The sequence below is a fragment of the Rhipicephalus microplus genome, chromosome 3 (assembly GCF_043290135.1).
Source record: "Rhipicephalus microplus isolate Deutch F79 chromosome 3, USDA_Rmic, whole genome shotgun sequence".
Lineage (NCBI taxonomy): Eukaryota > Metazoa > Arthropoda > Arachnida > Ixodida > Ixodidae > Rhipicephalus > Rhipicephalus microplus.
In genome coordinates this window covers 210,499,068-210,524,323 of record NC_134702.1, presented here as the reverse complement: position 1 = coordinate 210,524,323, position 25,256 = coordinate 210,499,068, and the positions used below count along the sequence as shown (strand labels likewise).

The following is a 25,256-nucleotide window of genomic DNA, read 5'->3' as shown; positions in this document are numbered from 1 at the left end:
CAGCAACAGTCATTCATTACTGCTCCAGACAGCGCACCCCTCACGACCTAATTAAACTCTTTTAAGCAAACAAAACATCTGCACCGCCTTTGCCCCGGGTGAGGATTGAACTCACGACCTTCAGATTATGAGACTGACGTGCTGCCTACTGCGCTACCGAGGCGGAGAGGAGTCACTAGGAAACGCAACCGGTATCATTCGTTTCCACAAATGAAAGGTCGAAAAAATAAGAAAATTCAGCAACAGTCATTCATTGCTGTTCCAGACAGCGCACCCCTCACGACCTAATTAAACTTTTATAAGCAAACAAAAAAACTGCATCGACATTGGCCCGCCTTAGGATTGAACTCACGACCTTCAGATTACGAGACTGACGCGCTGCCTACTGCACTACCGAGGCGGACAGGTGACACTGGGAAACACAACCGGTATCAATAGTTCCCACAAGTTAAAGGTCGAAAAAGTAAGAAAACTCAGCAGCAGTCATTCAATACTGCTGCAGACAGTGCAACCCTCACGACCTAATTAAACTCTCATAAGCAAACAAAAAAACTGCATTGACATTGGCCCGCCTTAGGATTGAACTCACGACCTTCAGATTATGAGACTGACGCGCTGCCTACTGCACTACCGAGGCGGAAAGGCGACACTGGGAAACACAACCGGTATCAATAGTTCCCCCAAGGTAAAGGTCGAAAAAGTAGGAAAACTCAGCAACAGTCATTCATTACTGCTCCAGACAGTGCACCCCTCACGACCTAATCGAACTCTCATGAGCAAACAAAAAATCTGCAACAAATTTGCCCCGGGTGAGGATTCAACTCACGACCTTCAGATTATGAGACTGACGCGCTGCCTACTGCGCTACCGAGGCGAACAGGCGTCACTGGGAAACACAACCGGTATCAATACTTCCCACATGTTAAAGGTCAAAAAAGTAAGAAAACTCAGCAACAGTCATTCATTACTGCTCAGGACAGCGCACCCCTCACGACCTAATTAAACTCTCATAGGCAAACAAAAAATCTGCACCGCCTTTGCCCCGGGTGTGGATTGAACTCACGACCTTCAGATTATGAGACTGACGCGCTGCCTACTGCGCTACCGAGGCGGACAGGGGTCACTGCGAAACGCAACCGGTATCATTAGTTCCCACAAATTAAAGGTCGAAAAAGTAAGAAAACCGAGCAGCAGTCATTCATTACTGCTTCAGACAGCGCACCCCTCACGACCTAATTAAACTCTCATAAGCAAACAAAGAACTGCACCACCTTTGCCCCGGGTGAGGATTGAACTCACGACCTTCAGATTATGAGACTGACGCGCTGCCTACTGCGCTACCGAGGCGGACAGGTGTCACTGGGAAACACAACCAGTATCAATAGTTCCCACAAATTAAAAATTGAAAAAGTAAGAAAACTCAGCAACAGTCATTCATTACTGCTCCAGACAGCGCACCCCTCACGACCTAATTAAACTCTTTTAAGCAAACAAAACATCTGCACCGCCTTTGCCCCGGGTGAGGATTGAACTCACGACCTTCAGATTATGAGACTGACGTGCTGCCTACTGCGCTACCGAGGCGGAGAGGAGTCACTAGGAAACGCAACCGGTATCATTCGTTTCCACAAATGAAAGGTCGAAAAAATAAGAAAATTCAGCAACAGTCATTCATTGCTGTTCCAGACAGCGCACCCCTCACGACCTAATTAAACTTTTATAAGCAAACAAAAAAACTGCATCGATATTGGCCCGCCTTAGTATTGAACTCACGACCTTCAGATTACGAGACTGACGCGCTGCCTACTGCACTACCGAGGCGGACAAGTGACACTGGGAAACAACACCGGTATCAATAGTTCCCACAAGTTAAAGGTCGAAAATGTAAGAAAACTCAGCAGCAGTCATTCATTACTGCTGCAGACAGTGCAACCCTCACGACCTAGTTAAACTCTCATAAGCAAACAAAAAAACTGCATTGACATTGTCCCGCCTTAGGATTGAACTCACGACCTTCAGATTATGAGACTGACGCGCTGCCTACTGCACTACCGAGGCGGAAAGGCGACACTGGGAAACACAACCGGTATCAATAGTTCCCACAAGTTAAAGGTTGAAAAAGTAAGAAACCTCAGCAGCAATCATTCATTACTGCTCCAGACAGCGCACCCCTCACGACCTAATTAAACTCTCATAAGCAAACAAAAAACTTCAGCGCCTTTGCCCCGGGTGAGGATTGAACTCACGACCTTCAGAATATGAGACTGACGCGCTGCCTACTGCGCTACCGAGGCGGACAGGGGTCACTGGGAAACACAACCGGTATCAATAGTTCCCACAAGTTAAAAATTGAAACAGTGAGAAAACCGTGCAACAGTCATTCATTACTGCTCCAGACAGCGCACCCCTCACGACCTAATTAAACTCTCATAAGCAAACAAAAAATCTGTACCGCCTTTACCCTGGGTGTATATTGAACTCACGACCTTCAGATTATGAGACTGACGCGCTGCCTACTGCGCTACCGAGGCGGACATGTGTCACTGGGAAGCACAACCGGTATCAATAGTTCCCCCAAGGTAAAGGTCGAAAAAGTAGGAAAACTCAGCAACAGTCATTCATTACTGCTCCAGACAGTGCACCCCTCACGACCTAATCGAACTCTCATGAGCAAACAAAAAATCTGCAACAAATTTGCCCCGGGTGAGGATTCAACTCACGACCTTCAGATTATGAGACTGACGCGCTGCCTACTGCGCTACCGAGGCGAACAGGCGTCACTGGGAAACACAACCGGTATCAATACTTCCCACATGTTAAAGGTCGAAAAAGTAAGAAAACTCAGCAACAGTCATTCATTACTGCTCAGGACAGCGCACCCCTCACGACCTAATTAAACTCTCATAGGCAAACAAAAAATCTGCACCGCCTTTGCCCCGGGTGTGGATTGAACTCACGACCTTCAGATTATGAGACTGACGCGCTGCCTACTGCGCTACCGAGGCGGACAGGGGTCACTGCGAAACGCAACCGGTATCATTAGTTCCCACAAATTAAAGGTCGAAAAAGTAAGAAAACCGAGCAGCAGTCATTTATTACTGCTTCAGAGAGTGCACCCCTCACGACCTAATTAAACTCTCATGAGCAAACAAAAAATCTGCACCAAAGTTGCCCCGGGTGAGGATTGAACTCACGACCTTCAGATTATGAGACTGACGAACTGCCTAGTGCGCTTCCGAGGCAGACAGGGGTCACTGGGAAACGCAACCGGTATCATTAGTTCCCACAAACTATAGGTCGAAAAAGTAAGAAAACCGAGCAACAGTCATTCATTACTGTTCCAGACAGCGCACCCCTCACGACCTAATTAAACTCTCATAAGCAAACAAAGAACTGCACCACCTTTGCCCCGGGTGAGGATTGAACTCACGACCTTCAGATTATGAGACTGACGCGCTGCCTACTGCGCTACCGAGGCGGACAGGTGTCATTGGGAAACACAACCAGTATCAATAGTTCCCACAAGTTAAAAATTGAAAAAGTAAGAAAACTCAGCAACAGTCATTCATTACTGCTCTAGACAGCGCACCCCTCACGACCTAATTAAACTCTTATAAGCAAACAAAACATCTGCACCGCCTTTGCCCCGGGTGAGGATTGAACTCACGACCTTCAGATTATGAGACTGACGTGCTGCCTACTGCGCTACCGAGGCGGAGAGGAGTTACTAGGAAACGCAACCGGTATCATTCGTTTCCACAAAGGAAAGGTCGAAAAAATAAGAAAATTCAGCAACAGTCATTCATTGCTGTTCCAGACAGCGCACCCCTCACGACCTAATTAAACTTTTATACGCAAACAAAAAAACTGCATCGACATTGGCCCGCCTTAGGATTGAACTCACGACCTTCAGATTACGAGACTGACGCGCTGCCTACTGCACTACCGAGGCGGACAGGTGACACTGGGAAACACAACCGGTATCAATAGTTCCCACAAGTTAAAGGTCGAAAAAGTAAGAAAGCTCAGCAGCAGTCATTCATTACTGCTCCAGACAGTGCAACCCTCACGACCTAATTAAGCTCTAATAAGCAAACAAAAAAACTGCATTGACATTGCCCGCCTTAGGATTGAACTCACGACCTTCAGATTATGAGACTGACGCGCTGCCTACTGCACTACCGAGGCGCAAAGGTGACACTGGGAAACACAACCGGTATCAATAGTTCCCACAAGTTAAAGGTTGAAAAAGTAAGAAACCTCAGCAGCAATCATTCATTACTGCTCCAGACAGCGCACCCCTCACGACCTAATTAAACTCTCATAAGCAAACAAAAAACTTCAGCGCATTTGCCCCGGGTGAGGATTGAACTCACGACCTTCAGATTATGAGACTGACGCGCTGCCTACTGCGCTACCGAGGCGGACAGGGGTCACTGGGAAACACAACCGGTATCAATAGTTCCCACAAGTTAAAAATTGAAACAGTGAGAAAACCGAGCAACAGTCATTCATTACTGCTCCAGACAGCGCACCCCTCACGACCTAATTAAACTCTCATAAGCAAACAAAAAATCTGTACCGCCTTTACCCTGGGTGTATATTGAACTCACGACCTTCAGATTATGAGACTGACGCGCTGCCTACTGCGCTACCGAGGCGGACATGTGTCACTGGGAAGCACAACCGGTATCAATAGTTCCCCCAAGGTAAAGGTCGAAAAAGTAGGAAAACTCAGCAACAGTCATTCATTACTGCTCCAGACAGTGCACCCCTCACGACCTAATCGAACTCTCATGAGCAAACAAAAAATCTGCAACAAATTTGCCCCGGGTGAGGATTCAACTCACGACCTTCAGATTATGAGACTGACGCGCTGCCTACTGCGCTACCGAGGCGAACAGGCGTCACTGGGAAACACAACCGGTATCAATACTTCCCACATGTTAAAGGTCGAAAAAGTAAGAAAACTCAGCAACAGTCATTCATTACTGCTCAGGACAGCGCACCCCTCACGACCTAATTAAACTCTCCTAGGCAAACAAAAAATCTGCACCGCCTTTGCCCCGGGTGTGGATTGAACTCACGACCTTCAGATTATGAGACTGACGCGCTGCCTACTGCGCTACCGAGGCGGACAGGGGTCACTGCGAAACGCAACCGGTATCATTAGTTCCCACAAATTAAAGGTCGAAAAAGTAAGAAAACCGAGCAGCAGTCATTCATTACTGCTTCAGACAGCGCACCCCTCACGACCTAATTAAACTCTCATAAGCAAACAAAGAACTGCACCACCTTTGCCCCGGGTGAGAATTGAACTCACGACCTTCAGATTATGAGACTGACGCGCTGCCTACTGCGCTACCGAGGCGGACAGGTGTCACTGGGAAACACAACCAGTATCAATAGTTCCCACAAATTAAAAATTAAAAAAGTAAGAAAACTCAGCAACAGTCATTCATTACTGCTCCAGACAGCGCACCCCTCACGACCTAATTAAACTCTTTTAAGCAAACAAAACATCTGCACCGCCTTTGCCCCGGGTGAGGATTGAACTCACGACCTTCAGATTATGAGACTGACGTGCTGCCTACTGCGCTACCGAGGCGGAGAGGAGTCACTAGGAAACGCAACCGGTATCATTCGTTTCCACAAATGAAAGGTCGAAAAAATAAGAAAATTCAGCAACAGTCATTCATTGCTGTTCCAGACAGCGCACCCCTCACGACCTAATTAAACTTTTATAAGCAAACAAAAAAACTGCATCGATATTGGCCCGCCTTAGTATTGAACTCACGACCTTCAGATTACGAGACTGACGCGCTGCCTACTGCACTACCGAGGCGGACAGGTGACACTGGGAAACAACACCGGTATCAATAGTTCCCACAAGTTAAAGGTCGAAAAAGTAAGAAAACTCAGCAGCAGTCATTCATTACTGCTGCAGACAGTGCAACCCTCACGACCTAATTAAACTCTCATAAGCAAACAAAAAAACTGCATTGACATTGTCCCGCCTTAGGATTGAACTCACGACCTTCAGATTATGAGACTGACGCGCTGCCTACTGCACTACCGAGGCGGAAAGGCGACACTGGGAAACACAACCGGTATCAATAGTTCCCACAAGTTAAAGGTTGAAAAAGTAAGAAACCTCAGCAGCAATCATTCATTACTGCTCCAGACAGCGCACCCCTCACGACCTAATTAAACTCTCATAAGCAAACAAAAAACTTCAGCGCCTTTGCCCCGGGTGAGGATTGAACTCACGACCTTCAGAATATGAGACTGACGCGCTGCCTACTGCGCTACCGAGGCGGACAGGGGTCACTGGGAAACACAACCGGTATCAATAGTTCCCACAAGTTAAAAATTGAAACAGTGAGAAAACCGAGCAACAGTCATTCATTACTGCTCCAGACAGCGCACCCCTCACGACCTAATTAAACTCTCATAAGCAAACAAAAAATCTGTACCGCCTTTACCCTGGGTGTATATTGAACTCACGACCTTCAGATTATGAGACTGACGCGCTGCCTACTGCGCTACCGAGGCGGACATGTGTCACTGGGAAGCACAACCGGTATCAATAGTTCCCCCAAGGTAAAGGTCGAAAAAGTAGGAAAACTCAGCAACAGTCATTCATTACTGCTCCAGACAGTGCACCCCTCACGACCTAATCGAACTCTCATGAGCAAACAAAAAATCTGCAAAAATTTGCCCCGGGTGAGGATTCAACTCACGACCTTCAGATTATGAGACTGACGCGCTGCCTACTGCGCTACCGAGGCGAACAGGCGTCACTGGGAAACACAACCGGTATCAATACTTCCCACATGTTAAAGGTCGAAAAAGTAAGAAAACTCAGCAACAGTCATTCATTACTGCTCAGGACAGCGCACCCCTCACGACCTAATTAAACTCTCATAGGCAAACAAAAAATCTGCACCGCCTTTGCCCCGGGTGTGGATTGAACTCACGACCTTCAGATTATGAGACTGACGCGCTGCCTACTGCGCTACCGAGGCGGACAGGGGTCACTGCGAAACGCAACCGGTATCATTAGTTCCCACAAATTAAAGGTCGAAAAAGTAAGAAAACCGAGCAGCAGTCATTTATTACTGCTTCAGAGAGTGCACCCCTCACGACCTAAATAAACTCTCATGAGCAAACAAAAAATCTGCACCAAAGTTGCCCCGGGTGAGGATTGAACTCACGACCTTCAGATTATGAGACTGACGAACTGCCTAGTGCGCTTCCGAGGCAGACAGGGGTCACTGGGAAACGCAACCGGTATCATTAGTTCCCACAAACTATAGGTCGAAAAAGTAAGAAAACCGAGCAACAGTCATTCATTACTGTTCCAGACAGCGCACCCCTCACGACCTAATTAAACTCTCATAAGCAAACAAAGAACTGCACCACCTTTGCCCCGGGTGAGGATTGAACTCACGACCTTCAGATTATGAGACTGACGCGCTGCCTACTGCGCTACCGAGGCTTTTTTTTTTTTTTTCTTTATTGCCTTTTAATAACCACAAACAAAAGGATTACATACAAAATATGTACACTTAATAAAACACCAGCTTCAACTTGGCCAGTGCACTTGGTTTAAAAAGGCTTCACAGAAGCCAATTGGTCGAGCACAGGTAACCACTCGGGGGGTTCAGGCAGCGCTTTAAACACGTCTCGTGTATACAGCATACTCTCAACAAAATAGTCTCTCGCTGAACGTGCGTCTACACGCATATGTCGTACATCCATTCTTGTCCTCCACACACTATGCATGCAAAGCAACATTAACATGTCACTCGGCACTTCCCCTGCAGCTGCACACGGAAGAAAACGGATTCCAAAGGCGTTGATAGGTAGTTCTTTTTTTATAGTCCGTTGTAGTACGTCCCACAAGAACACAGCATCATGGCAGTCGAGAAAGATATGATTTATCGTTTCTGGTTTGCCGCAGATTAGACAGTTGACGGACCACGGTACAAAAAGCCCTTTACTTTTTAGCCATGGCAGTACAGGGAGAGTGCCGGTATGCACTTGAAAGAAGAATGTTTTGACAGAGGGTCTGACCGGCATTCTCTTAACACGTTTAAACACGTCACGCTCAGAACCTAGCCTGCACGAAGCTCGGTAGACGGGCACTGGCAGGAAGACATCAAGAAGGTCACGATACAGTTTCTTTTTAGTCACGTCGGACAAGTATTCGTACGAAAATCTTTCCTTGAGCAGGCGTGTAGCTGTAACTACTTCTCGCAAATAAGGACTGAGTGGTACAGCTTCGAAAGAAAAAGATGACACGACGAAATCAGGTAAGGGGGTCTGCAGTCTTGCTTGGATCACAGTTCTCAAGAAATTGTCAGTTTGATCTCGAGCGAACATGAATCTGCTCACCAACTGCTTAAAAAACAAATGCAAAAGCCCCAGACCACCATATTTTACCCTATGAAATAAGTTGCACCGGCTCGTGCGCTCCCACTGCGACCCCCATATAAAGGTCGCGAATACTCGGTGCATTTTCTGGACAGAAGTGCGGGTCATGGTTAACACTTGTAATACATAAAACACTTTTGCAATCAGAAATACATTGCACACGGACGCTTTTGCAAACATTGATAAATTGCGACCTCCCCACTTATCAGTACAATTTTTAATGCGTTGACGTTCCTCAGACCAATACTCCGTAGCATTGCGGTAATGATCCAAAGGCACACCGAGGTACTTTCCGGGCATGATTTTCCAATTCATGTTACAGTAAACTTCGGGTGTGCTTTGCCACTGGCCATGCCAAAAGCCTAGACATTTTGGCCAACTAATTGCGCTGCCCGTTGCTGCACAGAATTCCCTAGCTATTCGTACAACTTCTTGCACACTTTCTTTGTCACTGCAAAACACTGCGACGTCATCAGCATAGGCTAAAATTCTAATTCCACTGGTCAGAAACGTATACCCTCTTATACTTGGTGTTGCAAGTATTCGTAAACAGAAGGGCTCTAAGTAAAGCGCGAAAAGGAGTGGCGACAAAGCACAACCTTGCTTCACGCTCGAGCGCACAGGAATTGAAGCACTTACTTCTTTGTTGATTACTAAATTAGCCCTACAGTCATGATACACCATTCTAACACCTTCTGTAATGACAGTTCCTACATTCACATGTTCCAGCAATAAAAACAAAATTTCATGTACAACTTTATCGAACGCTTTGTGCAGGTCTAGCTGAATCATGGCCACGCGGTCATTATTTGCATCACAGCATTCTAGAATACTTCTGGTTACGTGTATATTTGTGAATATGGTTCTGCCCTTAATCCCACATGTCTGATGCGGGCCGACAAGGGATGTGACAACACTTTGGAGCCGTCTTGCTAGGACCTTCGTGTATATTTTATAGTCAGTGTTGCTCAAACTGATAGGTCGGTAGGATTCCACTGAAAGTAGCTTTGCGGGGTCATCAGTTTTGGGGATTAATACTACGTGTGCTGTCCTAAATGAATGAGGTGTTTGCTGCTTGTCGTAGCATTCTCTGATCACTCGGTGTAATGCCAGTGCCATTTCTGTCTTAAAAAGTTTGTATATGGCAGCACCAAGCCCATCCGGCCCTGGTGACTTGCCGTTACCCAGGTTATCTATAGCTGATTCAATTTCTGCCACAGTGATTTCTACTTCCAGTAGCTCCCGCTCAGAGTCTTCCAATCTCGGCATAAGGGTCAGAAAGTCCTCTTTGAATCGTTCGGGGTCATTGATTGTATGGCTAAGGAGTTGCGTATAAAACTCGACAAAGGCGTGCTTTATCTGTTCGCGGTCCCGGGTAATGTAATTGCGGTATCGAATTTCATTTATCTCTTTGTTTGCTGCATGTTTCTTTTCTTCACTGAGCACTCGCTTAGTGGGCGTTTCACCCATCCACAGCCGTTCAGTGCGAGCCCTTATCATTGCTCCGCGGTACTTTTCGTCGTCGATGAATTCGAGCTTTGCTTTCGCCTCCTTTATTTCTTTCTTAAATTTTCCCGGCACTTCATTTTCTACGCTTAACATGTAGTCTAGTTCGCTTTGTAACTGCCTCTCTTGTTGCCTTTCCCGATTACGTAATACACAGGCTCTTTCAATCGCTATCATCTTTATATCACACTTCATTTGCTCCCACACAGCTATGAAGTTATTGGTCTCCAAACGAAGAGCATTTGAAAGACATTCTTTGGTTTTTGTGACAAATATTTCATCTTGCAGCAGCTTTTCATTAAATTTCCATAGAAACCAATTAAACTTCGCAGCCTTACGTTTTTCGCCAATGTTGACCTTGACCAGACAGTGATCACTAAAACTAAGATGTTGAGTTTGATAAGATGAGCATAGTGGCACCAACTTTGCCGACAAATATATTCTGTCTAACCTCGCGTGCGAATGACCTTGAAAGTGCGTATATCCTACTTCACCCTCTCGCGTCATTACATAACCGACATCTTCCAGCCCTGTCTCGTTCACTATTTTATTCAACAGCTCAGCGCTTCTATCGCGCACATTGAAGCTCGTTGTCTTATCCTCCGCTCTACAGACACAATTGAAATCCCCTAGAACCACAACATTTCTTTCCGTTTTCAAGAACCCTTCAATCGCTCTGAAAAAAAGTTCCCGTTCGTGCGATCTGTTCGGTGCATAAACACACACAACGCGCCAAGGCAGTCCAGAAAAACTGAAGTCGCACACAACCAGCCTACCGCTATCGCAGGTAGACACATTTTCAACAACCGCGATGCTACTACGTATGAAAACGACACAGCCTCCTGACCGCCCAACAGCATGACAAACGCAGACATTGTACCTAGAGCGAAAAACTTGAACCATTTGCTCCGTTTGTTCTTCACTTTCCATTTTAGTTTCTTGTACAGCCAGGAGGTTTATGTCGTTTTCTAACAAAATGCGACTAATCTGGCATTGTCTCCTGCGCGAACACAGGCCTCTTGAGTTCAACGTCGCGATGCAAATACCAGTTTTAAAGTTAGTCGCCATTTCTTGAAGGTTGTTTCGTCAGGTGTCATACTCACGTCGCAACAGTGGTTGCGTGTGCTCAGCGTAGAAAGCCTCGGAACGTCTCCTCCGCTACGGCGGGGCCGACGTTTGAGTGCCCCTACGGTCAGGCGACAGGTTTGGTCGTGGTTTAAAGGTAGGCCGGCGACCAGTCGCCGTCTTTGTTGGAGGTTCACTGGTGGCCGACGTGTCAACATTTCCGGTACCGTCAGGTGTTTCACGAGCTCGCTTTAAAGCGATAGCACCGGCCTTGGTCATCTCGGCGTCCGTTGCTTCCGGGCCGCCCTCTCGCGCAGCTGAAGATGACTTGCTCGCTGCTGTAGCGTCGTCCTCTACTGCTGCCGTGTCTAAATTCGTTCCTGGCGCACCAGAGTGCTTGTCGCCTTCATTGGTAGATTCCAGTGCGGCCCCAGTAGACTGTTCAGGGGGCGTGGCAGGGCCTTCCGTACAACCGTCTTCCCTGCTCGCTTCTTCGGCATCCACGGCATCCATCAGGTGTTCAGACACTTCGTCTGTTTGGCCTGGGCCCGCAATGCTGGCGTACGACCTCACACAGTGGGCGTCATCGTGGCCATAGCGACGACAGACCCCACAGCGCGGCACGCGGCAATCCCGTCGAATGTGTCCGATAGCCCGGCATCGGAGGCAGAGCGGTGATCTGCCAGGAATTACGACGAGCGCCATGTCCTCCGCAACTCGTAGTTGGTGTGGCAGGTCGTCCACGGACACGCCCGCGTGTAGCCTCAGCGTGACCGACCGCGTGGTTGAACCTTTGTCATTGCAACCCTGCACCTTCCATTTATCTCTGCTTATCTCGGTCACTTTTCCGTAGGGCGTTAAGGCGACTCGCACAGCCTCGTCCGGCACGCCATGAAGAAGCCAGTACAACTTCAGCCGCACACCTCGATCACGGGGGTCAACCACCATACAGCGATGGTCCTTTAGGTCAAATGACTCCGCCGCCAGCATCTTCTTTTTACCCTCATCATCCTTGAACGTCACTGCCCATACGTGATTCATTTGGTATGCCCCAAGGGCAACCACTTCCGGCAGCAGCGAAAGACGAGCAAGGCTGTCTCGGACATGCTCCACTCGATATGGCCTGGCCTTCAAATTTCCGTGCAAAAAAACCGTGTGCAAAACAGAATCACCTGAAGGCAGCTGAGGCAGAACAACCTGGAAATCTTCGCCTGGCTTTTCGGTACACCTGATACCGCGGCCCACACGGGCCGCTGAAACCGCCCCTACACGGGAGCACATGATAAACACGTCCGTACGCTGTCGCGGCCGGAAGTGGAATGCTCTGCGCTACCGAGGCGGACAGGTGTCATTGGGAAACACAACCAGTATCAATAGTTCCCACAAGTTAAAAATTGAAAAAGTAAGAAAACTCAGCAACAGTCATTCATTACTGCTCTAGACAGCGCACCCCTCACGACCTAATTAAACTCTTATAAGCAAACAAAACATCTGCACCGCCTTTGCCCCGGGTGAGGATTGAACTCACGACCTTCAGATTATGAGACTGACGTGCTGCCTACTGCGCTACCGAGGCGGAGAGGAGTTACTAGGAAACGCAACCGGTATCATTCGTTTCCACAAAGGAAAGGTCGAAAAAATAAGAAAATTCAGCAACAGTCATTCATTGCTGTTCCAGACAGCGCACCCCTCACGACCTAATTAAACTTTTATACGCAAACAAAAAAACTGCATCGACATTGGCCCGCCTTAGGATTGAACTCACGACCTTCAGATTACGAGACTGACGCGCTGCCTACTGCACTACCGAGGCGGACAGGTGACACTGGGAAACACAACCGGTATCAATAGTTCCCACAAGTTAAAGGTCGAAAAAGTAAGAAAGCTCAGCAGCAGTCATTCATTACTGCTCCAGACAGTGCAACCCTCACGACCTAATTAAGCTCTAATAAGCAAACGAAAAAACTGCATTGACATTGGCCCGCCTTAGGATTGAACTCACGACCTTCAGATTATGAGACTGACGCGCTGCCTACTGCACTACCGAGGCGCAAAGGTGACACTGGGAAACACAACCGGTATCAATAGTTCCCACAAGTTAAAGGTTGAAAAAGTAAGAAACCTCAGCAGCAATCATTCATTACTGCTCCAGACAGCGCACCCCTCACGACCTAATTAAACTCTCATAAGCAAACAAAAAACTTCAGCGCATTTGCCCCGGGTGAGGATTGAACTCACGACCTTCAGATTATGAGACTGACGCGCTGCCTACTGCGCTACCGAGGCGGACAGGGGTCACTGGGAAACACAACCGGTATCAATAGTTCCCACAAGTTAAAAATTGAAACAGTGAGAAAACCGAGCAACAGTCATTCATTACTGCTCCAGACAGCGCACCCCTCACGACCTAAATAAACTCTCATAAGCAAACAAAAAATCGGCACCGCCTTTGCCCCGGGTGAGGATTGAACTCACGACCTTCAGCTTATGAAACTGACACGCTGCCTAGTGCGCTACCGAGGCAGACAGGGGTCACTGGGAAACGCAACCGGTATCATTAGTTCCCACAAGTTAAAGGTCGAAAAAGTAAGAAAACTCAGCAACAGTCATTCATTACTGCTCCAGACAGCGCACCCTTCACGACCTAATTAAACTCTCATAAACAAACAAAACATCCGCACCACCTTTGCCCCGGGTGAGGATTGAACTCACGACCTTCAGATTATTAGACTTACGCGCTGCCTACTGCGCTACCTAGGCGGACAGGTGTCACTGGGAAACACAACCGGTATCAATAGTTCCCACAAGTTAAAGGTCGAAAAAGTAAGAAAACTCAGCAACAGTCATTCATTACTGCTCCAGACAGCGGCCCCTACACGACCTAATTAAACTCTCAGAAGCAAAGAAACCAACTACACCGCCTTTGCCCCGGGTGAGGATGGAACTCACGACCTTCAGATTATGAGACTGACGCGCTGCCTACTGCGCTACCGAGGCAGACAGGAGTCCCTGGCAAACGCAACCGGTATCATTAGTTCCCACAAATTAAAGGTCGAAAAAGTAGGAAAACCGAGCAACAGTCATTCATTACTTCTCCAGACAGTGTACCCCTCACGACCTAATTAAACTCTCATAAGCAAACAAAACATATTCACCGCCTTTGTCCCGGGAGAGGATTGAACTCACGACCTTCAGATTACGAGACTGACGCGCTGCCTACTGCGCTACCGACGCGGACAGGGGTCACTGGGAAACGCAACCGGTATCATTAGTTCCCACAAATTAAAGGTGGAAAATGTAAGAAAACTCAGCAACAGTCATTCATTACTGCTTCAGACAGCGCACCCCTCACGACCTAATTAAACTCTCATAAGCAAACAAAGAACTGCACCACCTTTGCCCCGGGTGAGGATTGAACTCACGACCTTCAGATTATGAGACTGACGCGCTGCCTACTGCGCTACCGAGGCGGACAGGTGTCACTGGGAAACACAACCAGTATCAATAGTTCCCACAAATTAAAAATTGAAAAAGTAAGAAAACTCAGCAACAGTCATTCATTACTGCTCCAGACAGCGCACCCCTCACGACCTAATTAAACTCTTTTAAGCAAACAAAACATCTGCACCGCCTTTGCCCCGGGTGAGGATTGAACTCACGACCTTCAGATTATGAGACTGACGTGCTGCCTACTGCGCTACCGAGGCGGAGAGGAGTCACTAGGAAACGCAACCGGTATCATTCGTTTCCACAAATGAAAGGTCGAAAAAATAAGAAAATTCAGCAACAGTCATTCATTGCTGTTCCAGACAGCGCACCCCTCACGACCTAATTAAACTTTTATAAGCAAACAAAAAAACTGCATCGACATTGGCCCGCCTTAGGATTGAACTCACGACCTTCAGATTACGAGACTGACGCGCTGCCTACTGCACTACCGAGGCGGACAGGTGACACTGGGAAACACAACCGGTATCAATAGTTCCCACAAGTTAAAGGTCGAAAAAGTAAGAAAACTCAGCAGCAGTCATTCATTACTGCTGCAGACAGTGCAACCCTCACGACCTAATTAAACTCTCATAAGCAAACAAAAAACTGCATTGACATTGGCCCGGCTTAGGATTGAACTCACGACCTTCAGATTATGAGACTGACGCGCTGCCTACTGCACTACCGAGGCGGAAAGGCGACACTGGGAAACACAACCGGTATCAATAGTTCCCACAAGTTAAAGGTTGAAAAAGTAAGAAACCTCAGCAGCAAACATTCATTACTGCTCCAGACAGCGCACCCCTCACGACCTAATTAAACTCTCATAAGCAAACAAAAAACTTCAGCGCCTTTGCCCCGGGTGAGGATTGAACTCACGACCTTCAGAATATGAGACTGACGCGCTGCCTACTGCGCTACCGAGGCGGACAGGGGTCACTGGGAAACACAACCGGTATCAATAGTTCCCACAAGTTAAAAATTGAAACAGTGAGAAAACCGAGCAACAGTCATTCATTACTGCTCCAGACAGCGCACCACTCACGACCTAATGAAACTCTCATAAGCAAACAAAAAATCTGTACCGCCTTTACCCTGGGTGTATATTGAACTCACGACCTTCAGATTATGAGACTGACGCGCTGCCTACTGCGCTACCGAGGCGGACATGTGTCACTGGGAAGCACAACCGGTATCAATAGTTCCCCCAAGGTAAAGGTCGAAAAAGTAGGAAAACTCAGCAACAGTCATTCATTACTGCTCCAGACAGTGCACCCCTCACGACCTAATCGAACTCTCATGAGCAAACAAAAAATCTGCAACAAATTTGCCCCGGGTGAGGATTCAACTCACGACCTTCAGATTATGAGACTGACGCGCTGCCTACTGCGCTACCGAGGCGAACAGGCGTCACTGGGAAACACAACCGGTATCAATACTTCCCACATGTTAAAGGTCGAAAAAGTAAGAAAACTCAGCAACAGTCATTCATTACTGCTCAGGACAGCGCACCCCTCACGACCTAATTAAACTCTCATAGGCAAACAAAAAATCTGCACCGCCTTTGCCCCGGGTGTGGATTGAACTCACGACCTTCAGATTATGAGACTGACGCGCTGCCTACTGCGCTACCGAGGCGGACAGGGGTCACTGCGAAACGCAACCGGTATCATTAGTTCCCACAAATTAAAGGTCGAAAAAGTAAGAAAACAGAGCAGCAGTCATTTATTACTGCTCCAGACAGTGCACCCCTCACGACCTAATTAAACTCTCATGAGCAAACAAAAAATCTGCACCAAAGTTGCCCCGGGTGAGGATTGAACTCACGACCATCAGATTATGAGACTGACGAACTGCCTAGTGCGCTTCCGAGGCAGACAGGGGTCACTGGGCAACGCAACCGGTATCATTAGTTCCCACAAACTATAGGTCGAAAAAGTAAGAAAACCGAGCAACAGTCATTCATTACTGTTCCACACAGCGCACCCCTCACGACCTAATTAAACTCTCATAAGCAAACAAAGAACTGCACCACCTTTGCCCCGGGTGAGGATTGAACTCACGACCTTCAGATTATGAGACTGACGCGCTGCCTACTGCGCTACCGAGGCGGACAGGTGTCATTGGGAAACACAACCAGTATCAATAGTTCCCACAAGTTAAAAATTGAAAAAGTAAGAAAACTCAGCAACAGTCATTCATTACTGCTCTAGACAGCGCACCCCTCACGACCTAATTAAACTCTTATAAGCAAACAAAACATCTGCACCGCCTTTGCCCCGGGTGAGGATTGAACTCACGACCTTCAGATTATGAGACTGACGTGCTGCCTACTGCGCTACCGAGGCGGAGAGTAGTTACTAGGAAACGCAACCGGTATCATTCGTTTCCACAAAGGAAAGGTCGAAAAAATAAGAAAATTCAGCAACAGTCATTCATTGCTGTTCCAGACAGCGCACCCCTCACGACCTAATTAATCTTTTATACGCAAACAAAAAAACTGCATCGACATTGGCCCGCCTTAGGATTGAACTCACGACCTTCAGATTACGAGGCTGACGCGCTGCCTACTGCACTACCGAGGCGGACAGGTGACACTGGGAAACACAACCGGTATCAATAGTTCCCACAAGTTAAAGGTCGAAAAAGTAAGAAAGCTCAGCAGCAGTCATTCATTACTGCTCCAGACAGTGCAACCCTCACGACCTAATTAAGCTCTAATAAGCAAACAAAAAAACTGCATTGACATTGGCCCGCCTTAGGATTGAACTCACGACCTTCAGATTATGAGACTGACGCGCTGCCTACTGCACTACCGAGGCGCAAAGGTGACACTGGGAAACACAACCGGTATCAATAGTTCCCACAAGTTAAAGGTTGAAAAAGTAAGAAACCTCAGCAGCAATCATTCATTACTGCTCCAGACAGCGCACCCCTCACGACCTAATTAAACTCTCATAAGCAAACAAAAAACTTCAGCGCATTTGCCCCGGGTGAGGATTGAACTCACGACCTTCAGATTATGAGACTGACGCGCTGCCTACTGCGCTACCGAGGCGGACAGGGGTCACTGGGAAACGCAACCGGTATCATTAGTTCCCACAAGTTAAAGGTCGAAAAAGTAAGAAAACTCAGCAACAGTCATTCATTACTGCTCCAGACAGCGCACCCTTCACGACCTAATTAAACTCTCAGAAACAAACAAAACATCCGCACCACCTTTGCCCCGGGTGAGGATTGAACTCACGACCTTCAGATTATTAGACTTACGCGCTGCCTACTGCGCTACCTAGGCGGACAGGTGTCACTGGGAAACACAACCGGTATCAATAGTTCCCACAAGTTAAAGGTCGAAAAAGTAAGAAAACTCAGCAACAGTCATTCATTACTGCTCCAGACAGTGCACCCCTCACGACCTAATTAAACTCTCATAGGCAAACAAAAATTCTGCACCGCCTTTGCCCCGGGGGTGAATTGAACTCACGACCTTGAGATTATGAGACTGACGCGCCGCCTACTGCGCTACCGAGGCGGACTGGTGTCACTGGGAAACACAACCGGTATCAATAGTTCCCACAAGTTAAAGGTCGAAAAAGTAAGAAAACTCAGCAACAGTCATTCATTACTGCTCCAGACAGCGGCCCCTACACGACCTAATTAAACTCTCAGAAGCAAAGAAACCAATTACTCCGCCTTTGCCCCGGGTGAGGATGGAACTCACGACCTTCAGATTATGAGACTGACGCGCTGCCTACTGCGCTACCGAGGCAGACAGGAGTCCCTGGCAAACGCAACCGGTATCATTAGTTCCCACAAATTAAAGGTCGAAAAAGTAGGAAAACCGAGCAACAGTCATTCATTACTTCTCCAGACAGTGTACCCCTCACGACCTAATTAAACTCTCATAAGCAAACAAAACATATTCACCGCCTTTGTCCCGGGAGAGGATTGAAGTCACGACCTTCAGATTACGAGACTGACGCGCTGCCTACTGCGCTACCGACGCGGACAGGGGTCACTGGGAAACGCAACCGGTATCATTAGTTCCCAAAAATTAAAGGTGGAAAATGTAAGAAAACTCAGCAACAGTCATTCATTACTGCTTCAGACAGCGCACCCCTCACGACCTAATTAAACTCTCATAAGCAAACAAAGAACTGCACCACCTTTGCCCCGGGTGAGGATTGAACTCACGACCTTCAGATTATGAGACTGACGCGCTGCCTACTGCGCTACCGAGGCGGACAGGTGTCACTGGGAAACACAACCAGTATCAATAGTTCCCACAAATTAAAAATTGAAAAAGTAAGAAAACTCAGCAACAGTCATTCATTACTGCTCCAGACAGCGCACCCCTCACGACCTAATTAAACTCTTTTAGGCAAACAAAACATCTGCACCGCCTTTGCCCCGGGTGAGGATTGAACTCACGACCTTCAGATTATGAGACTGACGTGCTGCCTACTGCGCTACCGAGGCGGAGAGGAGTCACTAGGAAACGCAACCGGTATCATTCGTTTCCACAAATGAAAGGTCGAAAAAATAAGAAAATTCAGCAACAGTCATTCATTGCTGTTCCAGACAGCGCACCCCTCACGACCTAATTAAACTTTTATAAGCAAACAAAAAAACTGCATCGACATTGGCCCGCCTTAGGATTGAACTCACGACCTTCAGATTACGAGACTGACGCGCTGCCTACTGCACTACCGAGGCGGACAGGTGACACTGGGAAACACAACCGGTATCAATAGTTCCCACAAGTTAAAGGTCGAAAAAGTAAGAAAACTCAGCAGCAGTCATTCATTACTGCTGCAGACAGTGCAACCCTCACGACCTAATTAAACTCTCATAAGCAAACAAAAAAAACTGCATTGACATTGGCCCGCCTTAGGATTGAACTCACGACCTTCAGATTATGAGACTGACGCGCTGCCTACTGCACTACCGAGGCGGAAAGGCGACACTGGGAAACACAACCGGTATCAATAGTTCCCACAAGTTAAAGGTTGAAAAAGTAAGAAACCTCAGCAGCAATCATTCATTACTGCTCCAGACAGCGCACCCCTCACGACCTAATTAAACTCTCATAAGCAAACAAAAAACTTCAGCGCCTTTGCCCCGGGTGAGGATTGAACTCACGACCTTCAGAATATGAGACTGACGCGCTGCCTACTGCGCTACCGAGGCGGACAGGGGTCACTGGGAAACACAACCGGTATCAATAGTTCCCACAAGTTAAAAATTGAAACAGTGAGAAAACCGAGCAACAGTCATTCATTACTGCTCCAGACAGCGCACCCCTCACGACCTAATTAAACTCTCATAAGCAAACAAAAAATCTGTACCGCCTTTACCCTGGGTGTATATTGAACTCACGACCTTCAGATTATGAAACTGACGCGCTGCCTACTGCGCTACCGAGGCGGACATGTGTCACTGGGAAGCACAACCGGTATCAATAGTTCCCCCAAGGTAAAGGTCGAAAAAGTAGGAAAACTCAGCAACAGTCATTCATTACTGCTCTGGACAGTGCACCCCTCACGACCTAATCGAACTCTCATGAGCAAAAAAAAAATCTGCAACAAATTTGCCCCGGGTGAGGATTCAACTCACGACCTTCAGATTATGAGACTGACGCGCTGCCTACTGCGCTACCGAGGCGAACAGGCGTCACTGGGAAACACAACCGGTATCAATACTTCCCACATGTTAAAGGTCGAAAAAGTAAGAAAACTCAGCAACAGTCATTCATTACTGCTCAGGACAGCGCACCCCTCACGACCTAATTAAACTCTCATAGGCAAACAAAAAATCTGCACCGCCTTTGCCCCGGGTGTGGATTGAACTCACGACCTTCAGATTATGAGACTGACGCGCTGCCTACTGCGCTACCGAGGCGGACAGGGGTCACTGCGAAACGCAACCGGTATCATTAGTTCCCACAAATTAAAGGTCGAAAAAGTAAGAAAACAGAGCAGCAGTCATTTATTACTGCTCCAGACAGTGCACCCCTCACGACCTAATTAAACTCTCATGAGCAAACAAAAAATCTGCACCAAAGTTGCCCCGGGTGAGGATTGAACTACCGACCTTCAGATTATGAGACTGACGAACTGCCTAGTGCGCTTCCGAGGCAGACAGGGGTCACTGGGCAACGCAACCGGTATCATTAGTTCCCACAAACTATAGGTCGAAAAAGTAAGAAAACCGAGCAACAGTCATTTATTACTGTTCCACACAGCGCACCCCTCACGACCTAATTAAACTCTCATAAGCAAACAAAGAACTGCACCACCTTTGCCCCGGGTGAGGATTGAACTCACGACCTTCAGATTATGAGACTGACGCGCTGCCTACTGCGCTACCGAGGCGGACAGGTGTCATTGGGAAACACAACCAGTATCAATAGTTCCCACAAGTTAAAAATTGAAAAAGTAAGAAAACTCAGCAACAGTCATTCATTACTGCTCTAGACAGCGCACCCCTCACGACCTAATTAAACTCTTATAAGCAAACAAAACATCTGCACCGCCTTTGCCCCGGGTGAGGATTGAACTCACGACCTTCAGATTATGATACTGACGTGCTGCCTACTGCGCTACCGAGGCGGAGAGGAGTTACTAGGAAACGCAACCGGTATCATTCGTTTCCACAAATGAAAGGTCGAAAAAATAAGAAAATTCAGCAACAGTCATTCATTGCTGTTCCAGACAGCGCACCCCTCACGACCTAATTAAACTTTTATACGCAAACAAAAAAACTGCATCGACATTGGCCCGCCTTAGGATTGAACTCACGACCTTCAGATTACGAGACTGACGCGCTGCCTACTGCACTACCGAGGCGGACAGGTGACACTGGGAAACACAACCGGTATCAATAGTTCCCACAAGTTAAAGGGCGAAAAAGTAAGAAAGCTCAGCAGCAGTCATTCATTACTGCTCCAGACAGTGCAACCCTCACGACCTAATTAAGCTCTCATAAGCAAACAAAAAAACTGCATTGACATTGGCCCGCCTTAGGATTGAACTCACGACCTTCAGATTATGAGACTGACGCGCTGCCTACTGCACTACCGAGGCGCAAAGGTGACACTGGGAAACACAACCGGTATCAATAGTTCCCACAAGTTAAAGGTTGAAAAAGTAAGAAACCTCAGCAGCAATCATTCATTACTGCTCCAGACAGCGCACCCCTCACGACCTAATTAAACTCTCATAAGCAAACAAAAGACTTCAGCGCCTTTGCCCCGGGTGAGGATTGAACTCACGACCTTCAGATTATGAGACTGACGCGCTGCCTACTGCGCTACCGAGGCGGACAGGGGTCACTGGGAAACACAACCGGTATCAATAGTTCCCACAAGTTAAAAATTGAAACAGTGAGAAAACCGAGCAACAGTCATTCATTACTGCTCCAGACAGCGCACCCCTCACGACCTAAATAAACTCTCATAAGCAAACAAAAAATCGGAACGCCTTTGCCCCGGGTGAGGATTGAACTCACGACCTTCAGCTTATGAAACTGACACGCTGCCTAGTGCGCTACCGAGGCAGACAGGGGTCACTGGGAAACGCAACCGGTATCATTAGTTCCCACAAGTTAAAGGTCGAAAAAGTAAGAAAACTCAGCAACAGTCATTCATTACTGCTCCAGACAGCGCACCCTTCACGACCTAATTAAACTCTCATAAACAAACAAAACATCCGCACCACCTTTGCCCCGGGTGAGGATTGAACTCACGACCTTCAGATTATTAGACTTACGCGCTGCCTACTGCGCTACCTAGGCGGACAGGTGTCACTGGGAAACACAACCGGTATCAATAGTTCCCACAAGTTAAACATTGAAACAGTAAGAAAACCGAGCAACAGTCAATTATTACTGCTCCAGACCGCGCACCCTTCACGACCTAATTAAACTCTCATAAGCAAAGAAACCAACTACACCGCCTTTGCCCCGGGTGAGGATGGAACTCACGACCTTCAGATTATGAGACTGACGCGCTGCCTACTGCGCTACCGAGGCGGACAGGGGTCACTGCGAAACGCAACCGGTATCATTAGTTCCCACAAATTAAAGGTCGAAAAAGTAGGAAAACCGAGCAACAGTCATTCATTACTTCTCCAGACAGTGCACCCCTCACGACCTAATTAAACTCTCATAAGCAAACAAAACATATTCACCGCCTTTGCCCCGGGAGAGGATTGAACTCACGACCTTCAGATTATGAGACTGACGCGCCGCCTACTGCACTACCGAGGCGGACAGGTGTGACTGGGAAACACAACCGGTATCAACAGTTCCCACAAGTTAAAGGTCGAAAAAGTAAGAAAACTCAGCAACAGTCAATCATTACTGCTCCAGACAGCGCACCCCTCCCGACCTAATTAAACTCTCATAAGCAAACAATAAAACTGCACTGCCTTTACCCCGGGTGGGGATTGAACTCACGACCTTCAGATTATAAGACTGACGCGCTGCCTACTGCGCTACCGAGGCGGACAGGGGTCACTGGGAAACACAACCGGTATCAATAGTTTCCACAAGTTAAAAATTGAAACAGTAAGAAAACCGAGCAACAGTCAATTATTACTGCTCCAGACAGCGCTCCCCTCACAACCTAATTAAACTCTCATAAGCAAACAAAAAATGTGTACCGCCTTTACCCTGGGTGTGTATTGAACTCACGACCTTTAGATTATGAGACTGACGCGCTGCCTACTGCGCTTCCGAGGCGGACAGGTGTCTCTGGGAAACACAACCGGCATCAATAGTTCCAACAAGTTAAAAATTGAAAAATTAAGAAAACCGAGCAACTGTCATTCATTACTGCTCCTGATAGCGCACTCCTCACAACCTAATTAAACTCTCATAAGCAAACAAAAAACTGCACCGCCTTTGGCCCGGGTGGGGATTGAACTCACGACCTTCAGATTATGAGACTGACGCGCTGCCTACTGCGCTACCGAGGTGGACAGGTGTCACTGGGAAACACAACCGGTATCAATAGTTCCCTCAAGTTAAAGGTCGAAAAAGTAAGAAAACTCGGCAACAGTCATTCATTACTGCTCCAGACAGCGCACCTTTCACGACCTAATTAAATTCTCATAAACAAACAAAAAAACTTCACCGCCTTTGCCCCGGGTGAGGATTGAACTCACGACCTTCAGAATATGAGACTGACGCGCTGCCTACTGCGCTACCAAGGCAGACTGGGGTCACTGGGAAACGCAACCGGTATCATTAGTTCCCACAAATTAAAGGTTGAAAAAATAAGAAAACCGAGCAACTGTCATTCATTACTGCTCCTGACAGCGCACTCCTCACGACCTAATTAAACTGTCATAAGCAAACAAAAAACTGCACCGCCTTTGGCCTGGGTGAGAATTGAACTCCCGACCTTCAGATTATGAGACTGACGCGCTGCCTACTGCGCTACCGAGGCTTTTTTTTTCTTTATTGCCTGCTTCGCAAACAGTACAAATCAATATAGGAATACAGTGCAGTGTCACGTGTAAAAGTGCTGTCACATCTTCATACTGCGCTACCGAGGCGGACAGGTGTCACTGGGAAACACCCGGTATCAATAGTTCCCTCAAGTTAAAGGTCGAAAAAGTAAGAAAACTCAGCAACAGTCATTCATTACTGCTCCAGACAGCGCACCCCTCAAGACCTAATTAAACTCTCATAGGCAAACAAAAAAACTGCACCGCCTTTGGCCCGGGTGAGGATTGAACTCACGACCTTCAGATTATTAGACTTACGCGCTGCCTACTGCGCTACCGAGGCGGACAGGTGTCACTGGGAAACACAACCGGTATCAATAGTTCCCACAAGTTAAAGGTCGAAAAAGTAAGAAAACTCAGCAACAGTCATTCATTACTGCTCCAGACAGCGCACCCTTCACGACCTAATTAAACTCTCATAAGCAAACAAAACATCCGCCCCACCTTTGCCCCGGGTGAGGATTGAACTCACGACCTTCAGATTATTAGACTTACGCGCTGCCTACTGCGCTACCGAGGCGGACAGGTGTCACTGGGAAACACAACCGGTATCAATAGTTCCCACAAGTTAAAGGTCGAAATAGTAAGAAAACTCAGCAACAGTCATTCATTACTGCTCCAGACAGTGCACCCCTCACGACCTAATTAAACTCTTATAAGCAAACAAAACATCTGCACCACCTTTGCCCCTGGGGAGGTAGGAACTCACGACCTTCAGATTATGAGACTGACGCGCTGCCTACTGCGCTACCGAGGCAGACAGGAGTCCCTGGCAAACGCAACCGGTATCATTAGTTCCCACAAATTAAAGATCGAAAAAGTAGGAAAACCGAGCAACAGTCATTCATTACTTCTCCAGACAGTGTACCCCTCACGACCTAATTAAACTCTCATAAGCAAACAAAACATATTCACCGCCTTTGCCCAGGGAGAGGATTGAACTCACGACCTTCAGATTACGATACTGACGCGCTGCCTACTGCGCTACCGACGCGGACAGGGGTCACTGGGAAACGCAACCGGTATCATTAGTTCCCACAAATTAAAGGTGGAAAATGTAAGAAAACTGAGCAACAGTCATTTATTACTGCTCCAGACAGTGCACCCCTCACGACCTAATTAAACTCTCATGAGCAAACAAAAAATCTGCAGTAAATTTGCCCCGGGTGAGGATTGAACTCACGACCTTCAGATTATGAGACTGACAAGCTGCCTACTGCGCTACCGAGGCGAACAGGCGTCACT

General features: G+C 47.5%; 1 protein-coding gene and 47 non-coding genes across 48 annotated transcripts; all 48 read right to left on the bottom strand.

The window, feature by feature from the left end:
• Positions 1-90: 90 nt before the first annotated feature.
• Positions 91-163, bottom strand: TRNAM-CAU (transfer RNA methionine (anticodon CAU)). Its single transcript has one exon. It is a non-coding gene; the product is annotated as a tRNA-Met (tRNA).
• Positions 164-801: 638 nt separating this feature from the next.
• TRNAM-CAU (transfer RNA methionine (anticodon CAU)) lies at positions 802-874 on the bottom strand. The gene has a single exon. It is a non-coding gene; the product is annotated as a tRNA-Met (tRNA).
• Positions 875-1,038: 164 nt separating this feature from the next.
• TRNAM-CAU (transfer RNA methionine (anticodon CAU)) lies at positions 1,039-1,111 on the bottom strand. Its single transcript has one exon. It is a non-coding gene; the product is annotated as a tRNA-Met (tRNA).
• A 163-nt stretch (positions 1,112-1,274) lies between these two features.
• Positions 1,275-1,347, bottom strand: TRNAM-CAU (transfer RNA methionine (anticodon CAU)). Its single transcript has one exon. It is a non-coding gene; the product is annotated as a tRNA-Met (tRNA).
• Positions 1,348-1,511: 164 nt separating this feature from the next.
• Positions 1,512-1,584, bottom strand: TRNAM-CAU (transfer RNA methionine (anticodon CAU)). The gene has a single exon. It is a non-coding gene; the product is annotated as a tRNA-Met (tRNA).
• Positions 1,585-2,221: 637 nt separating this feature from the next.
• TRNAM-CAU (transfer RNA methionine (anticodon CAU)) lies at positions 2,222-2,294 on the bottom strand. Its single transcript has one exon. It is a non-coding gene; the product is annotated as a tRNA-Met (tRNA).
• Positions 2,295-2,695: 401 nt separating this feature from the next.
• Positions 2,696-2,768, bottom strand: TRNAM-CAU (transfer RNA methionine (anticodon CAU)). The gene has a single exon. It is a non-coding gene; the product is annotated as a tRNA-Met (tRNA).
• A 164-nt stretch (positions 2,769-2,932) lies between these two features.
• Positions 2,933-3,005, bottom strand: TRNAM-CAU (transfer RNA methionine (anticodon CAU)). The gene has a single exon. It is a non-coding gene; the product is annotated as a tRNA-Met (tRNA).
• A 400-nt stretch (positions 3,006-3,405) lies between these two features.
• On the bottom strand, positions 3,406-3,478 carry TRNAM-CAU (transfer RNA methionine (anticodon CAU)). The gene has a single exon. It is a non-coding gene; the product is annotated as a tRNA-Met (tRNA).
• A 164-nt stretch (positions 3,479-3,642) lies between these two features.
• TRNAM-CAU (transfer RNA methionine (anticodon CAU)) lies at positions 3,643-3,715 on the bottom strand. The gene has a single exon. It is a non-coding gene; the product is annotated as a tRNA-Met (tRNA).
• A 636-nt stretch (positions 3,716-4,351) lies between these two features.
• TRNAM-CAU (transfer RNA methionine (anticodon CAU)) lies at positions 4,352-4,424 on the bottom strand. The gene has a single exon. It is a non-coding gene; the product is annotated as a tRNA-Met (tRNA).
• A 401-nt stretch (positions 4,425-4,825) lies between these two features.
• Positions 4,826-4,898, bottom strand: TRNAM-CAU (transfer RNA methionine (anticodon CAU)). Its single transcript has one exon. It is a non-coding gene; the product is annotated as a tRNA-Met (tRNA).
• Positions 4,899-5,062: 164 nt separating this feature from the next.
• Positions 5,063-5,135, bottom strand: TRNAM-CAU (transfer RNA methionine (anticodon CAU)). The gene has a single exon. It is a non-coding gene; the product is annotated as a tRNA-Met (tRNA).
• A 163-nt stretch (positions 5,136-5,298) lies between these two features.
• On the bottom strand, positions 5,299-5,371 carry TRNAM-CAU (transfer RNA methionine (anticodon CAU)). Its single transcript has one exon. It is a non-coding gene; the product is annotated as a tRNA-Met (tRNA).
• A 164-nt stretch (positions 5,372-5,535) lies between these two features.
• On the bottom strand, positions 5,536-5,608 carry TRNAM-CAU (transfer RNA methionine (anticodon CAU)). Its single transcript has one exon. It is a non-coding gene; the product is annotated as a tRNA-Met (tRNA).
• Positions 5,609-6,245: 637 nt separating this feature from the next.
• TRNAM-CAU (transfer RNA methionine (anticodon CAU)) lies at positions 6,246-6,318 on the bottom strand. Its single transcript has one exon. It is a non-coding gene; the product is annotated as a tRNA-Met (tRNA).
• Positions 6,319-6,718: 400 nt separating this feature from the next.
• On the bottom strand, positions 6,719-6,791 carry TRNAM-CAU (transfer RNA methionine (anticodon CAU)). The gene has a single exon. It is a non-coding gene; the product is annotated as a tRNA-Met (tRNA).
• A 164-nt stretch (positions 6,792-6,955) lies between these two features.
• TRNAM-CAU (transfer RNA methionine (anticodon CAU)) lies at positions 6,956-7,028 on the bottom strand. The gene has a single exon. It is a non-coding gene; the product is annotated as a tRNA-Met (tRNA).
• Positions 7,029-7,428: 400 nt separating this feature from the next.
• TRNAM-CAU (transfer RNA methionine (anticodon CAU)) lies at positions 7,429-7,501 on the bottom strand. The gene has a single exon. It is a non-coding gene; the product is annotated as a tRNA-Met (tRNA).
• Positions 7,502-11,103: 3,602 nt separating this feature from the next.
• LOC142803120 (uncharacterized) lies at positions 11,104-12,291 on the bottom strand. Its single transcript, XM_075888223.1, has one exon. It carries the CDS (start codon positions 12,289-12,291, stop codon positions 11,104-11,106), a length of 1,188 nt encoding a protein of 395 aa, XP_075744338.1.
• A 222-nt stretch (positions 12,292-12,513) lies between these two features.
• TRNAM-CAU (transfer RNA methionine (anticodon CAU)) lies at positions 12,514-12,586 on the bottom strand. The gene has a single exon. It is a non-coding gene; the product is annotated as a tRNA-Met (tRNA).
• A 637-nt stretch (positions 12,587-13,223) lies between these two features.
• Positions 13,224-13,296, bottom strand: TRNAM-CAU (transfer RNA methionine (anticodon CAU)). Its single transcript has one exon. It is a non-coding gene; the product is annotated as a tRNA-Met (tRNA).
• A 401-nt stretch (positions 13,297-13,697) lies between these two features.
• Positions 13,698-13,770, bottom strand: TRNAI-AAU (transfer RNA isoleucine (anticodon AAU)). Its single transcript has one exon. It is a non-coding gene; the product is annotated as a tRNA-Ile (tRNA).
• Positions 13,771-13,934: 164 nt separating this feature from the next.
• Positions 13,935-14,007, bottom strand: TRNAM-CAU (transfer RNA methionine (anticodon CAU)). The gene has a single exon. It is a non-coding gene; the product is annotated as a tRNA-Met (tRNA).
• Positions 14,008-14,407: 400 nt separating this feature from the next.
• TRNAM-CAU (transfer RNA methionine (anticodon CAU)) lies at positions 14,408-14,480 on the bottom strand. Its single transcript has one exon. It is a non-coding gene; the product is annotated as a tRNA-Met (tRNA).
• A 164-nt stretch (positions 14,481-14,644) lies between these two features.
• On the bottom strand, positions 14,645-14,717 carry TRNAM-CAU (transfer RNA methionine (anticodon CAU)). Its single transcript has one exon. It is a non-coding gene; the product is annotated as a tRNA-Met (tRNA).
• Positions 14,718-15,353: 636 nt separating this feature from the next.
• On the bottom strand, positions 15,354-15,426 carry TRNAM-CAU (transfer RNA methionine (anticodon CAU)). Its single transcript has one exon. It is a non-coding gene; the product is annotated as a tRNA-Met (tRNA).
• A 401-nt stretch (positions 15,427-15,827) lies between these two features.
• Positions 15,828-15,900, bottom strand: TRNAM-CAU (transfer RNA methionine (anticodon CAU)). The gene has a single exon. It is a non-coding gene; the product is annotated as a tRNA-Met (tRNA).
• A 164-nt stretch (positions 15,901-16,064) lies between these two features.
• On the bottom strand, positions 16,065-16,137 carry TRNAM-CAU (transfer RNA methionine (anticodon CAU)). Its single transcript has one exon. It is a non-coding gene; the product is annotated as a tRNA-Met (tRNA).
• A 400-nt stretch (positions 16,138-16,537) lies between these two features.
• TRNAM-CAU (transfer RNA methionine (anticodon CAU)) lies at positions 16,538-16,610 on the bottom strand. The gene has a single exon. It is a non-coding gene; the product is annotated as a tRNA-Met (tRNA).
• Positions 16,611-16,774: 164 nt separating this feature from the next.
• Positions 16,775-16,847, bottom strand: TRNAM-CAU (transfer RNA methionine (anticodon CAU)). The gene has a single exon. It is a non-coding gene; the product is annotated as a tRNA-Met (tRNA).
• Positions 16,848-17,484: 637 nt separating this feature from the next.
• On the bottom strand, positions 17,485-17,557 carry TRNAM-CAU (transfer RNA methionine (anticodon CAU)). The gene has a single exon. It is a non-coding gene; the product is annotated as a tRNA-Met (tRNA).
• A 164-nt stretch (positions 17,558-17,721) lies between these two features.
• Positions 17,722-17,794, bottom strand: TRNAI-AAU (transfer RNA isoleucine (anticodon AAU)). Its single transcript has one exon. It is a non-coding gene; the product is annotated as a tRNA-Ile (tRNA).
• Positions 17,795-18,195: 401 nt separating this feature from the next.
• TRNAM-CAU (transfer RNA methionine (anticodon CAU)) lies at positions 18,196-18,268 on the bottom strand. Its single transcript has one exon. It is a non-coding gene; the product is annotated as a tRNA-Met (tRNA).
• Positions 18,269-18,668: 400 nt separating this feature from the next.
• Positions 18,669-18,741, bottom strand: TRNAM-CAU (transfer RNA methionine (anticodon CAU)). Its single transcript has one exon. It is a non-coding gene; the product is annotated as a tRNA-Met (tRNA).
• A 164-nt stretch (positions 18,742-18,905) lies between these two features.
• On the bottom strand, positions 18,906-18,978 carry TRNAM-CAU (transfer RNA methionine (anticodon CAU)). The gene has a single exon. It is a non-coding gene; the product is annotated as a tRNA-Met (tRNA).
• A 638-nt stretch (positions 18,979-19,616) lies between these two features.
• On the bottom strand, positions 19,617-19,689 carry TRNAM-CAU (transfer RNA methionine (anticodon CAU)). Its single transcript has one exon. It is a non-coding gene; the product is annotated as a tRNA-Met (tRNA).
• A 401-nt stretch (positions 19,690-20,090) lies between these two features.
• TRNAM-CAU (transfer RNA methionine (anticodon CAU)) lies at positions 20,091-20,163 on the bottom strand. The gene has a single exon. It is a non-coding gene; the product is annotated as a tRNA-Met (tRNA).
• Positions 20,164-20,327: 164 nt separating this feature from the next.
• TRNAM-CAU (transfer RNA methionine (anticodon CAU)) lies at positions 20,328-20,400 on the bottom strand. The gene has a single exon. It is a non-coding gene; the product is annotated as a tRNA-Met (tRNA).
• Positions 20,401-20,800: 400 nt separating this feature from the next.
• On the bottom strand, positions 20,801-20,873 carry TRNAM-CAU (transfer RNA methionine (anticodon CAU)). The gene has a single exon. It is a non-coding gene; the product is annotated as a tRNA-Met (tRNA).
• Positions 20,874-21,747: 874 nt separating this feature from the next.
• TRNAM-CAU (transfer RNA methionine (anticodon CAU)) lies at positions 21,748-21,820 on the bottom strand. The gene has a single exon. It is a non-coding gene; the product is annotated as a tRNA-Met (tRNA).
• Positions 21,821-22,220: 400 nt separating this feature from the next.
• TRNAI-AAU (transfer RNA isoleucine (anticodon AAU)) lies at positions 22,221-22,293 on the bottom strand. Its single transcript has one exon. It is a non-coding gene; the product is annotated as a tRNA-Ile (tRNA).
• Positions 22,294-22,457: 164 nt separating this feature from the next.
• On the bottom strand, positions 22,458-22,530 carry TRNAM-CAU (transfer RNA methionine (anticodon CAU)). The gene has a single exon. It is a non-coding gene; the product is annotated as a tRNA-Met (tRNA).
• Positions 22,531-22,931: 401 nt separating this feature from the next.
• TRNAI-UAU (transfer RNA isoleucine (anticodon UAU)) lies at positions 22,932-23,004 on the bottom strand. The gene has a single exon. It is a non-coding gene; the product is annotated as a tRNA-Ile (tRNA).
• A 637-nt stretch (positions 23,005-23,641) lies between these two features.
• On the bottom strand, positions 23,642-23,714 carry TRNAM-CAU (transfer RNA methionine (anticodon CAU)). Its single transcript has one exon. It is a non-coding gene; the product is annotated as a tRNA-Met (tRNA).
• A 507-nt stretch (positions 23,715-24,221) lies between these two features.
• Positions 24,222-24,294, bottom strand: TRNAI-AAU (transfer RNA isoleucine (anticodon AAU)). Its single transcript has one exon. It is a non-coding gene; the product is annotated as a tRNA-Ile (tRNA).
• A 164-nt stretch (positions 24,295-24,458) lies between these two features.
• On the bottom strand, positions 24,459-24,531 carry TRNAI-AAU (transfer RNA isoleucine (anticodon AAU)). The gene has a single exon. It is a non-coding gene; the product is annotated as a tRNA-Ile (tRNA).
• Positions 24,532-25,169: 638 nt separating this feature from the next.
• On the bottom strand, positions 25,170-25,242 carry TRNAM-CAU (transfer RNA methionine (anticodon CAU)). The gene has a single exon. It is a non-coding gene; the product is annotated as a tRNA-Met (tRNA).
• Between the last annotated feature and the right edge of the window lie 14 nt (positions 25,243-25,256).

Excerpts from the sequence above, each read along its gene's own strand:
- LOC142803120 (XM_075888223.1), bottom strand. The coding sequence starts at position 12,291 with ATGTGCTCCCGTGTAGGGGCGGTTTCAGCGGCCCGTGTGGGCCGCGGT.